Below are 12782 nucleotides of genomic sequence, written 5' to 3' on the forward strand. Positions count from 1 at the left end.
CCATCATAAAGGGGGGGAAAGATCTGGACTACCATGTCCTCGATCCATCCCTGGTGATGCTCTAATTGGACATTGTTGGGCTGCAGACACTCCATGTTAGCGTACCTGGTGGGTTGCATTGCCGAGAGTAGTCACAAGCGTGCAAGCCTACGTGGCGGAGTCTGGCAAGCTGTTCAACTTCCACTTGAAGTTCTTCTTCTTCGTTCTCTTCTTGCATTCCTTCACAGCATACAGGATGCCCGAAGCAAGATTCACGGCCATGGAGACTTTACCAAAACCACCCTCGCCAAGAACCTTGTACGTGTGAATCTGGCGCAGTGGCTTCTTGTCCAGGTCGACGGGGACAACCGGCGCATTGGGGCTCGATCTTGATCATTGTAGGATTTAGAGTTCGCTGGGTCTCGAAATGGGTCCCTCCCCCCTTCCTATGTGCCTCTGAAACCGTAGCAAGAGACTTTCTGGCTGCATCAACGTTCTTCAGGACATTGTCACCCCATACAAACTTGAAAGATATCAGCGATGTAAGCCATATGATGATCGGTAGGCTCCCGTCCATTGGTATAACATTCGACGACGAGGATCGCCTTGTAAGCGGTATTTTGTCGATTGTGTTTCCGCGTGAATCCGTACACCTGATGCTGGTGTGACAACCTGTAGTTGCATCTTGTAGCATCAGCTCTCCCGATGGGTAAAGCTTAAAAGAGCATTGCTGGTCGGGCAGCCCACGAAGGTGGAGCACAATGTCACTCAGCTGCTTTAGTCTGCCGATGGACAAGATACGTCTAGCAAAGTTGGACTTGTTTCTAGCCTTGACCTGCAGGCTGACGATGCCCTTGTATTGACCTTGGTAGAATGGGTTTTCTTCGACAATCTTTCGGGACTCGGCGTCTTGCGGTACGAGATAGAATAGGGCCTCGGTGGCATGTCTAACCGAGGTTGGCTATGTCGTGAAGCTAAAGTTTGCAGGGAAGGCCCCAAGGGTAGAGATGGTATGAAGTAGTGTAGTGATTGTTTTGATATGAGTGGAATCGACCTGCGATTCCTAGCGATCTGTCGGGGAGAATTGTATCATGACCTGCTCACTGTCGCGGATCACCGGCCTTTCATCGATGCAGATACCCAGGTAGGTCGCTTGCCGACAGCTATCAACTCTGATATGCTTTCGAATCCACACCTGGCCAACATGTGGCAAGCCGGTGAATACAGTGCCTCAGAAGAAATGGCGTGTAGCCTTGTCCGAGATGAGTAGCCCGGGCTCCAGGTTGTTCATCAAGCCAATCAAACTTTATATTTCTCGATATGTGTTCATGAAAGTTGGTACCAGATCGTCACGTTTAAGGTCTGCGGTGTGAACAATCCTGGCCAAGCCACCGTAGCAACCTGCAGCTGCTGGTCGGAGTGTTTCCAGAGCCAACTTCATATGTTTCAAGTCCTATTTTGGATTCAAGGATGGTCGGCCAAATCGTGAGGGTTGGACCACATGTGGGCGCGTAATCACAATGTACACTCTTCTTCCTACACCGTCTCCATACATGTTGACAGCCTAGCGGGGTTTGAAGCATCAACTTAACCCAACAAGCTCTTTTCCTTTCATTCTACTTTGAATAACTCTTTGAATTGACTCTTGACCTTATTCACTGACGCTACCCGTTATGGATCTTGCCAAACCTTTACCTATGCCTCTCAACACGGCGCCAATACTAGCAACGACAGTGTACACCGGTAACTGGAAACGTGAACGGGAATACGAAGATCTGCAGCAGGAACTTAAAGAGGTCACGAAACGGAATCTCGACATTCACCACTACAAGAACAAGCCACTTTCAAATTCACAGGACTTCCTCAGCGAGGCTGGCACTGCCCTATCGCAGCTGGCATGGGACGACACCGAGCACCCATCCAAGTCCGAGCCCTATCACGCTGAATTCCTGTCTCATCTACCCCCTCACACAGCTGTCAACAGCTTCGAGGAGCTCGGGGTATACATGTCCCAGGCAAAGTATGTCATATCACTCGGTGGCTCCCCTCTGCCAGATCTGAAATATGGCATCACTATCGTGCCGGCCGGTGATGAATCGCTCCTGTTCATGGGCTATGGAGACCACGCAGATATGCCCTCCGAATTCAGGGCGGAAATACACGCCAAAAGCAAAGTGGTGCGGAAGCAGGTGTTTGACGAAGAAATGAAGATGTGTGGGAGCTATGTACCTCATGTGGGCGGGGGCATTGAGGATTTTAGGCTGCCCCCTATGGATGTGCTGGAGAAGTTGTTTTACGCCGAAAGAGTTCGACAAAGGAGGGCTAGATATCGAGAACTTCATGGCACGAGACGCTCAAGTGACATTGGATCGCAGCCATCAGGTGACGCTTGTGCTGAGCACTTTCTGGATGAGTATTCTGTGCCATCACCTCGCTCCTATAGCTCACGCTGTACATCCATGCGGACGAAACCCCATCACCGCCGAGCGCAGAAATTGCTGATGGCTTGCGACGGTTGTTTACGCTGCAGTCACAACAAGAGGAATCAGGAGATACACAGGGGCAGGAGCTGTACCATCCCGATAAGCTGTCAGAACTTGCGCAATTTCTTTGGCAACTGGCCGACGGCAACGTACGGGTAAATCCTGGACTAGACGACGCAATATGGACCAAGTTGACAGAACTGCTGCCCTCCAATTCTTCGGAAGCAGAGGAGGACATGCCTGCAGATGACAAAAAAAATAAAGTAATTTGATGGCCACAGACTTGACAGCTGATTGCCTAAGCACAGATATCATATAATTTCCCTGATCATCATCATCATCATCATCTGTCGTGCAATGTCCTGCTGTTGGTAACCTCCTTGGCAGAGTGGGTACGATTGACCTCACACGAAATCAGGGGGCAGATAGTCTTTCTAGGCGATGATCATTTTCAAAAAGAAGCATGAAATTGGTAGGTTACAACATCAGGCAATATCCAAGTGATAAAACAACAACGAATAAAAGCAAGCGCCAAAAGCTTAAGGTACAAGGAAGCATTCACAACGAAGCCCAACACCTTTACCCACTAGCACCTCTCACGCATCACTCAACACCACTTCCCCCTTCTCCCCAACCCCCCAACTAGTCTCATACATGCACCTCCCCGCCTCGCAATCCGCATGAAACACCATCCCCCCCTCCCCCCCCTGAACCGCACTCGCCCCCCCCGGAGCCACAAACCCATAATCCTGGGTCGCCCGCCCAATCAACTCCCCCATCCTCACCCACGGCCCCTTGATATTCTCCGCCACCGCATACCTAACATCATACTCCACCGTATTGTAACAATGCGAGCTATAAAACAAAACGTACCTCCCCCGCTTCGTCTTGACCAAATTCGGCGCCTCGATCAACGGCCCATCAATCTCGGGTATCCTATCCAACACCGTCGTCGCCGGACCAACAGGCGTGAACCCATCGCTAATGTCCACCTCTTGGAGTACAAACGGCGTGGGAAACCCAGGCTTGTCCCCGTTGCCGCACGGCCCCCCCTTTCCTTTGGCGCTGCCGTCGACCTTGTAGATTACATACCGCCTGTTAGTTTCGGCGTCGAAAAACCCAGACGAGTCAATCGCTCCGCCGTCGTGGTCCGGGCAGGCAAAGGGGTGAGGGTGGGGGGTGTAAGGACCCAAGATGGAGGTTTTGGAGACCGCCACGCCGATGCAGTGGTATGGCGAGCCCGAGAGGCGGCCCGAGTAGTACATCACGTAGGTTTTGGTTTGGGGGATGAAGTGGACGTCCGGTGCCCAGATTAGCGGGAGCGTGTCGTTCACCCAGTCGCCCGGGGTGGGCAAGAGGTCAATCTTGTTGAGGAGTGTCCATCTGGCGTCGGCGGAGGTGAAGGACGGAAAGGAAGGGGACCAGGCCACTTGGACATTGTTCTTGTTCCCGGAGGTGGCAAAGGCGTACCACTTGGAGGTTGCTGGGTCAAATGTGACGGAAGGGTCAGGGAAGTCGAGGTTCCCCAATGTAGTGCGGGGTGAGGAGAGCACCCCCAAAGGCAAGAATGCTAGAAATAGTACCGAATACATTGTGTTGACTGCAGTGTAAAGTCTTGTGGTGGTGGGCTAATGAATGCATGGTTCTTTGGGGCAAGACAGCTACGCCCAAGTTATATATTAATGACGACTTGACGATGTCATGAGAATATCGGGTCGACGGCCGAAACAGGACAATGATGACCATGGCGTATTACCACCCCTAGTATCTTGCACTACCCGCCAGGCCGAACTCATTACAACTCACACAGGACAAGTGATCAGCAGGATTATGTCTGGGGCAAAACTCACTCGTGCTGAATCAGGGTCTAGCGGTAATGTCCCACCGAACCCGACCAGTCGGTAACGCGGGGAAGTCTTGTGATCTGAGGTTGTGTTGCCGGAGGTAGTAGTAGCATCGACAACGAAGAGGCGGTTTGTGGTGGGTGATAGTTCTTGGGCGCGCGAGGCTGTGGTCATAGGTAGTCCGTTATGGAACACCAAGACAGGGCTTCGAAAGTTGTACAGATTGTCTTGGTCCACAAGCTTCGAGAATGATACCGCACCATGATATTGATTCAGTCATAAATTGCTGTGAACCTATATCCGATCACATCCCAGATGTTGCGTAAATGCCTCACCACCACCACTATCAGAATCCCCGATTCACCCCTTCCCAGTCTGGGTTATCCCTCTTCGCCCTCACCAGATCACCCGGCCAGCTTCCTCCTGGAGCCTTCTGAGGATTCTGGATGCCCTGTTCACAGACTGCATCTCCCAGTTCCTTCTCAATTTCGAGCCTTGGTAACTGCCAGCGTATCACATCAGCCCAGGTGTCGATTAATTCCGGCGGCGGTGGCGGGTAGCTTCCAAAATCTGCCCTGACGCCCAATCGAAGGGCTCGGACCGTCCCTCCCAGCCGCTCTGCGATCCCGGGAGAGGTATGCAACGACATGGCGAGCCACGCGTCTCGGACCTCCTTCTCGGGGATGCCGTGTGCTCGGAGTAGGTTTTCAGCAACATCGGCCGAGACAACCTCGAATCTCTCTGGCACGTCGTTGTAGGTCGAGGCAGTGCCAATGTCGTGGAGGATGCAAGCTACAAATAAGACATGGGGTGCTGCTCGCGGTGTGCAACTAGGTGTGGGATTGTCATATTCGCTGGCCATGGTCGATCGGATCGAAGGGGCATAATGTGCGCCTGGTGGAAGGAAATCCTCAAAAAGACGCATAAAGGCCGTAGCGTAGAAATACACTCTGAGACTGTGATACAGGATGGAAGCTGGCAGGATGGATTTGGCGACCGCGAGAGCTTCGGTGCAGACTGGATGTGCAGGAATGAGGGCTCGAACGGCCGCCGTGATGGTGCCGGTCCCAACTCCTGGTCCTATCCCTGGAGAGCTGGATGTGGAAGCGGTTGACTGATGTCTTGGAGGGTTGCACATGCTGTTTGATCTTGGGTCAGTGTCTTGGATTGATGTCGGTACCGAAAGTGTCTCGGTGGTTGAAGATGGGAGGAACGTTGATAGTCAAAATGTGACAGTTAGGGGATGATAGCTCCTGCTGTTTGTTTAGGATCGTTTCCTGGGAGAAGGCGCTATCGCTGGAATGGACAGGTCATTGTCAGTGGTGAAACTTTGTTGGTCCTTTTTCCATGATCAAAGCACTGGAATTGGCAGCTTTGACTCATCGAAATCTGGGTAGACCCTAACCCTCGCAAGCTCGAAACAAAAGCAACTATTCTATGCACTAACTATTCTTCCACAGATTCCCATTACCTTTCTCTGGCGCCGAATCTCTCTAGATCAGCTTGATCTCCTTCAAAGACAACTTCTCAAACATGCTTTGCAGCTCGCTGCCCACCACGCCATCAAGAGCATACAGCCTCTCCGTTGCATCAATTGAACCAAGATCAATCGGAGCTCTATCCTCGTCACTTTCCCCAACTTTCAAACTTTCGAGCTTCTCGGTAAGGACTCGTTCCTCAGAATCTTCCTTTTCCGCACATGATTCGCATTCTGAAGAGTCCTCTTCTTTATCGTCCTTCAGCTTCTCGGAGCTTTCGTGGGTTGCCCGAAGGCACTTCAATAGGTGATCCCATTTCTGCTCGGCTTCGTCTTTGTCACTGTGCGTCGCCATGTATTTGACCCTCTGGCAGTGAGACCCATACACGGTCAAGAGACCGATACGCTTGTATGTAGCCTTCGGTCCGTCACCAACAGGCTCAACCAGGAGGCCACCAATGCACAGCGATTCGTACTCGGTAGGTTTCCTCATAATCAATGGCACAAAATACCCCGCCACTACATCCGGTCCATTCTCCATGTCCTCGTCCCACTCGATGTCGAACGAAAAGTCAAAGGCGTCGGAATGGAAATTGCTGACACAAAAGGCTTCCGTGCCATCCTCCTCCTTGATTGACAGCTTATGGGTTTTTCCACCTCCCATAGCAAGCATGTACCAGGGTTTCTTCTCGTAATCCGGGCGAACCTCGACAGGACGCATGAAGCAGCGCATTGTGATGGAGGCATCCTTGAGAGAGGCGGTGGGCTTTGCCGGAAAGACCGGTGTGGTTGTCGCATCCACAATGTCGACTAGGGAGTATGTGCTTCCGCTATAATCGAGAGCGGACGGAGAGACGGGCCCAGCGATTGATAGCCAGGACCAAGTCGGCGCGATGTAGCTTCCCGTCGACCCCACAGGACTTGAATCCCCAGAGGACTGCCACAGTAGTGACTGCGGAAGTGTGGAGCACCATATCCCAGCCAGGTACGTGTCATCTGGCAGAGCGGCCTCAAATTCCTGCGCAAGGCCCGACAAGGCCACGAGTCTGTCCTGGACGTGACTGAAGATCTTGCCAGAGTATTCCTTGTATATCGTGTTCCAGGCTTTATACAACTCGGGTGAGGTGTCTGGCGCCACGTTCAGCTTGGTCCTGGTCTGGAACTTGGGGTTCCTGTTAAACACCGACTTGAACGGTGTTCCTCCTGGGAAAGTTTCGCTCGCGAAATAGGGGGCTTCCGCGCAACACTCCCACATGAGCTCGTGAGAGGTGAAGTGTAACACTCTGCGAGACAGCTGGCGCTCCTGAAAGACCCACCCTCTTTTCGCCAGGGAGGACTTGGTAATACTGTCAAAAACACCATGTGTGTCCGGAGTCAACCAGCATTTCCAGCTTTCTTGCCCATTGAAGGAAATGTACATGGGAAAAACAGCCAGTGGATCTCTGTTCCTAAAGCAGCCAAAACGACCGTCAGGGGAATCATCTGCCGAGATGTTGAGCAGTGCATTCTTGTAGACGTCGTACATCATGATGGACTCTCGTTGCCAGTCCTCTTTGCTGTCCTGGAGAATGCACAGCGAATCGATCCAGAGCCATCGGACTTTTCAGAAGCAAAGTGTTAGCATACATTCCATTCTTTGTTCCGCAGGTCTGCCTCACCTTTGAACCAGCTTGCCGCCTTGATAGCATCTGCAAATGTCTTGGGCAGTAGCGATATCGAAACACCTTCCCGAAGTCTCTCTGCAATATTTCCTGTTGTCAAGACAGGTAACTGACTGGCCCCCCATTCCCCCCAGCAATGACTGAGTGTGATGTACTCTCGTTCTTGCTCGAAATCTCGTGGGGTGTCCAAAGGCGTCACCAACTTCACCATTGACGTCTCAATTGCTGACTTCACATCCAAAAGTCTGGTTGGCAACCAATCTCTAGAAGCCGTGTTGTTGCATTGGTTGTGCTTGCCATCTTCGTTTGTCTGGCATCGTTTCAGCCACTCTAGCGCATTATCACGTGTTTGCTCCGATTCCGTAGTCGGGTGTCGTTCCATGCCCTTCCCCTCGGTCATGCCAAATAGTGCCCTGTCGAACTCGGAGAAAGGCCAGATTTGAAGCTTCAAGATGTTCCAGTAGTTTTTTGCAGCTCTTGGGTGTCCCCGGTGAGTCAGTGCAAAGTGCAGTCGGTTAGGGGCTGGGCCGGACTGCCAACACATCTCGATATTGGATTCGTCTATCGACTCCATCGCCAGCCGTTTGACCCGCAGGTTAGCCATGAGGAAGATACAGAGATGGCAGCGGGCATCTTCCCCGTCTTGAAGGGTCTTTGCGCCATTGTGCAGCAAACATGCTGGGGGAAGGCCCTCCATCGCTTCTTTGCCTTTGGTTTTATGAAGATCCGCATGATAGCCAAAATAGTTCAGGGCGTTGTAGCAGGTGTCACAGAGTTGGGTCATGCTGCGGATGGTTGCGCTCGGTTTAGATCCAGAGTTTGCATCTTGAGATGTTTCTGCTGGTTCGTCCAGGGAGGATGCTTTTGTCTCATTGTGGCGTGTGAATGGGGATAGGCCGGGTGATTTGACTACAAAGATGTCGACATCGTCGTCGTCGACCTGGTCCGGGTTGACGAGCACAAACGATGTGATCTTATCGTTGAGCTTCAGAATCTCGTCTGATTCAAGGAGATTCATTGTGTATGGATTGTTGATAAGTAAGATATTGTTGAAAGAGAAAAACATGAACACAGAGATTGCTGCCTGAGATGGACCCTGAAGCCCCACCTGGGATTGTCAGCATTTAGCTTGAGGGAACCTGGTCTTGGCGTTCGGACTCATACCCATGGTTTATTGTAAAAATGCGAATCTGCCGGGAAACCATCCAGTCAAATGAGTTTGAGTATGAGACACCTATTCCCGCCTGTGTCCCCTCTACGCCATCCACCTCCCGAACCACCCCACGGCCTGGTCTTCGCTCCCCTGCCCCCTCTCCTTCTGCTTCGGATCCCCAATATCACCCCTGACGGCAAATCCGTGCTTGGCACCTTCATACACCACCACCTCGTGCCTTTCTCTATCCCGCAACATTTTCACCACAGTCTCCATCTTAGCACGCCTTAGATACTGGTCGTCATCTCCGTTTGCGATGCTGAGCGGTGTGTCATCCTTTACCTTGTCAATATCAGCCGGAACGGAGATCAGGGACGGGTGGGCAGTGAATGCGCAGTTGACCAGAGGTGGGGACATGTGGGTAAGGCGGATTGTGTACAGCCCTCCCCAGCAGAAGCCAGCCACGCCAATTTTGCCTGACGGGCCAAGCTCCTGTCGAAGGGAATGGAAAAAGGCATTGACTCGGGGAGCAGCGACGGCGTATCGGTTGTAGAGGAGGAACCTGACGAGCTCGGGGACAACACGGACGTAGGTCCAGATTTTGGTGAACATGTTGGCTGTGGGGAGGGCGTCTGCCAGGATGAGGAACTTCTCGGTGAGTGAGGTTCCTTTGTGAAAGTCGGGAACAACGACTGTGCAAGGCACACGCCGTGCGTATGCATCGGCAAGAACGCGGGTGTTTCGCAGCTTCCAGCCGAAGGCGTCGGTGATTATTACGACTGTGCCGAGTGAACGGGCACCTTCAGGTGGAAGAGAGACATAGGAAGGCAGGTTGTGGACAGTCTGCTCCGTGCCGACCGGAGTGATGTCTCCACGGAGAGTGCCGGTAAAGCAGTCTCTACAGAATGGGGCCTGCATCTCGTCATATGATAATTTGAATGAGACACGGTGGAAATAAAAGATTTAGCATGATTGAGGTGGTCAAGGTCATAGATATGTCGAGGTCAAAGGCGGGGTAGCTAGACATGACCCACCTGATTGCGACTCAGCTCTCACTCATGCTGCTGCTCTTGGTTGAATGCTCGCCGTGTTCACCGAAAACGAACAAAGGCTATCGCGGAGATGACCATGTTCAAAGGCGGTCCGGGGGCATGGGACCCGGTGCATCCGGGTATCTCCAAGATTTACCAGTACCGCCCGTTAACACCGAAATGTCAAGAACACGATTACACCATCAGGCTCCTTCATCTCCTTCCGGCCCGAGACAGCGATGCTTCTCTCCGTTGCTGGCTGATTGAAAAGGGCTACAGGGACTACTGGGGGATACCCGTCTACCACGACTATCATGCTGTGTCGTACACCTGGGGCGACCCTGTTTTTCCAGAGGCTCTCGAGGTCCTTCCTAACAGCTTCTCATCTCCCACCGAGTCACTTGGTGTCATCCGCATTACGCAAAATCTTCACTCGGCCTTGAAGCACCTAAGACGGCGCGATGTTCCCGTGGTTCTCTGGGTGGATGCTGTATGCATCAACCAGAGCGATGTCACGGAGCGCAACAGCCAAGTGTCCAACATGCCCAACATATACAAGAAGGCTTCGTCGACAATAGTTTGGCTCGGAGACGAATCCGCTGTTGATGATGCTCGGTTATGCATGAGCTTTTTCGAGAACCTGGGGAGACTTTCGTCAACTTCTCAAGGCCAGCAGCATTCTACCTCCTGGCGAAAACGATTCGAGATCAACCAGCTCGTGGGAGACTTTCTGGATGAAAACAAGGCTGAAATAGCATTTTTTCTCGAGAGGCCTTGGTTTCGCCGTCGTTGGATTGTACAAGAAGTCGTTCTGGCCAAAAGTGTGGCCATACACTGCGGACGGTGGAAGATCGACTGGGACACCTTTCACCTCGCCATGTTTGAGCTCTTTGAGAGCGACCAAGGGATATTCACACAAGATCATCGCACAACCATGCGGACAATGACAGGCGTCCGCAATGGCGGTCGTACCATAACAGCAGTGCGCAACATTGGCGTGGCAGCAAAGAAACAGCTGCCGCTGGACACTCTTGTCGAGTTTGCATCGTTCCTCTGTGCCGACCCTCGGGACAGACTTTACGCCCTATATGGTGTCATCAAGCGTTGGTCCCCACGTCAGGTCACGATGCAATTGAGTCAAATCAGCAACATTGATTATTCCTTGCCGACCGAGACCGTCTTCACGAACTTCGCAGCTGAATTAATGCAGATCAATACGCATGATCTTCAACTGGTGGCGTCCAGGTACTGGATTGTCACCCATGTTTTGCAGCTTGCGACAGCGTTCGGTCAACGGGATATGCCGGGTGATCATTTCGGTATCAAGATCCCATCATGGGTGGTGGACTGGACGGGCGATCTGTGTTTTGAGCCACTGCAACACTCACGAGCGAACGGCGTTGCATTTGAAGCGCTCAGGGGCAATGATGTGGTTCAATTCCTCCCGAACAAAGAACATCCCTCTCACCTAGTGATGGTCGGCATACCGTTTGACATGGTCACAGCAACCATATCACTTGATATCGCCCCAATGTTACTGACCAATTCGGTCCACAAAGCCAGAGTATCTTTGAATAAGTTCCTCTCCGAAGTTGCTCGTCACGTCCATGACGATTCTTACAAGCCGACTTCTGAACATCTTGTTACGGCCTTGGCAATTTCACTCGTGGCAAATTGGGACCACACTCCCAGCAACTCGTACTTTGCACAAGACCCACGCTTCATCCAAGACTTTCTGGCACAACTACGGAATCAACAGTATCATTTGCCTGAAATGTTACATAAATGGCCAGCGTACGTCGAGCTGATGGCTATTACAATGCGAGGACGGTCTCTTTTTCTGACTGCCAAAGGATACATGGGCATTGCAGCAACAGCAGTCAAGACCAGCGACGTTGTCTCTTTACTGGACGGCCAAAGTGTGCCCTTCATTTTGAGACCGGAGCGAGCCGCAAAATACTCGGTTTACCATGGTGAACGGGGCGCCGTGGAAGCGCCGGGTTGTTTCGACTATCAGGCCATGAGGTATAGCTATGACATGGCGATGCTCGCGAGCGACCCAGGCGCATACAACAGCTTTTCTTTAATCAGTGATGCTTATGTGCATGGCCTAATGAAAGGGGAAAGTAATGAGATAATGAAGAAAGATGGCGATGATCTTGCGCTGAAAATAATATCAATTTCTTGATAGAGACCATATTGAATCATCTTCTATCAATAACCTCACGACAACCACCCCTCCTGTCGAGAATCTAGAATTTGTCAGTCAGGTCTCTAGTTCCAAGTCACCTGGGCCCACAGTGAACCAACCTTCTTTTGATTTTCCCAATCGACATCTTGCTTTATCATATCCGGTAGATAAACCATTCCTCCTGGTGGCCCCGCGAAGCCATATTTCTCCTTTAACTTGTGCAGCGTGATTGGCGTTTCCAGTTCATACACCGTCAAATTTTCATCTGCGTATTGCCCCCATTTCCATGCTGGGATATCCAGAACCAGTCTTTCATTCTCTGATTTGTGCTTTCTCACAGTCACGCTGTCACCTGTGGCTCGCAAAAGTTGGTCCTGAGCATGGTCACCATCCTCCACTTTCCTCCTGTCGAATTTGCTCGTCGACCTCCGCCTGCTCCTCGACATGAGTTACCTCTGGTGTTTCGTCTCCATTTTCCAGGTTTTCCCTCTTCAGCAGCTCTCTCCTTGTCACTGGCTGAGCGATCTCCCCGACGTGAGCAATTGCTGAAATTGGAGTAACTCGATAGAACCAAGCCCTCTTGACAGTGTCCGCCATTCTGTATTTGCGAAACTCGTAGCGCTTTGTTTCTTCCAAGATCTGGGTCATGTAGGGCTCGCGCATGGGGAGGATGACGTCTTGCTTGGGTGCTTCTGTGGTTGCATTTTGCATTGAGGGTCTTTTTCGCTTTAGTGGCACGTTGGTGTCTCTTTACCTTCCGGAAGTTGCCGTTGACCATGAAAGAAAACTCAACAAGAATATCATATTTATCTTTCCATGAGTCGTGCTGAAACAAAACAGCTGGAACTTTCTTTGAGATAACGTACATTATAAGCGAGTGCACCATATAAGCGAGTGCACCACTTTCCACCACCCTACGAATACTATCCTCAATTACACCACATCAGCACAAGGAATTAACTA

At 51.5% G+C, this 12782-nt stretch overlaps 7 protein-coding genes across 7 annotated transcripts; 2 read left to right on the forward strand and 5 right to left on the reverse strand.

Annotated features, from left to right (window-relative positions):
• Nucleotides 1-1676: 1676 nt before the first annotated feature.
• On the forward strand, nucleotides 1677-2621 carry QC764_101045 (uncharacterized protein; the record flags this gene model as incomplete). The annotated part of the gene is made up of 1 exon (XM_062941322.1): nucleotides 1677-2621. One exon carries the CDS (start codon nucleotides 1677-1679, stop codon nucleotides 2619-2621), a length of 945 nt encoding a protein of 314 aa, XP_062804162.1.
• A 437-nt stretch (nucleotides 2622-3058) lies between these two features.
• On the reverse strand, nucleotides 3059-4054 carry QC764_101050 (uncharacterized protein; the record flags this gene model as incomplete). The annotated part of the gene is made up of 1 exon (XM_062941323.1): nucleotides 3059-4054. One exon carries the CDS (start codon nucleotides 4052-4054, stop codon nucleotides 3059-3061), a length of 996 nt encoding a protein of 331 aa, XP_062804163.1.
• A 598-nt stretch (nucleotides 4055-4652) lies between these two features.
• QC764_101060 (uncharacterized protein) lies at nucleotides 4653-5444 on the reverse strand (the record flags this gene model as incomplete). Its single annotated transcript, XM_062941324.1, has 1 exon — nucleotides 4653-5444. The coding sequence occupies one exon, from the start codon at nucleotides 5442-5444 to the stop codon at nucleotides 4653-4655; it is 792 nt and encodes a 263-aa protein (XP_062804164.1).
• A 355-nt stretch (nucleotides 5445-5799) lies between these two features.
• QC764_101070 (uncharacterized protein) lies at nucleotides 5800-8510 on the reverse strand (the record flags this gene model as incomplete). The annotated part of the gene is made up of 2 exons (XM_062941325.1): nucleotides 5800-7382; nucleotides 7442-8510. The coding sequence occupies 2 exons, from the start codon at nucleotides 8508-8510 to the stop codon at nucleotides 5800-5802; spliced, it is 2652 nt and encodes an 883-aa protein (XP_062804165.1).
• Nucleotides 8511-8699: 189 nt separating this feature from the next.
• On the reverse strand, nucleotides 8700-9515 carry QC764_101080 (uncharacterized protein; the record flags this gene model as incomplete). Its single annotated transcript, XM_062941326.1, has 1 exon — nucleotides 8700-9515. One exon carries the CDS (start codon nucleotides 9513-9515, stop codon nucleotides 8700-8702), a length of 816 nt encoding a protein of 271 aa, XP_062804166.1.
• A 204-nt stretch (nucleotides 9516-9719) lies between these two features.
• Nucleotides 9720-11816, forward strand: QC764_101090 (uncharacterized protein; the record flags this gene model as incomplete). The annotated part of the gene is made up of 1 exon (XM_062941327.1): nucleotides 9720-11816. One exon carries the CDS (start codon nucleotides 9720-9722, stop codon nucleotides 11814-11816), a length of 2097 nt encoding a protein of 698 aa, XP_062804167.1.
• Nucleotides 11817-12203: 387 nt separating this feature from the next.
• On the reverse strand, nucleotides 12204-12530 carry QC764_101093 (uncharacterized protein; the record flags this gene model as incomplete). The annotated part of the gene is made up of 1 exon (XM_062941328.1): nucleotides 12204-12530. The coding sequence occupies one exon, from the start codon at nucleotides 12528-12530 to the stop codon at nucleotides 12204-12206; it is 327 nt and encodes a 108-aa protein (XP_062804168.1).
• Nucleotides 12531-12782: the final 252 nt, after the last annotated feature.

The sequence above is a fragment of the Podospora pseudoanserina genome, chromosome 1 (genome assembly GCF_035222485.1).
Source record: "Podospora pseudoanserina strain CBS 124.78 chromosome 1, whole genome shotgun sequence".
NCBI classification, from domain to species: Eukaryota; Fungi; Ascomycota; class Sordariomycetes; order Sordariales; family Podosporaceae; genus Podospora; species Podospora pseudoanserina.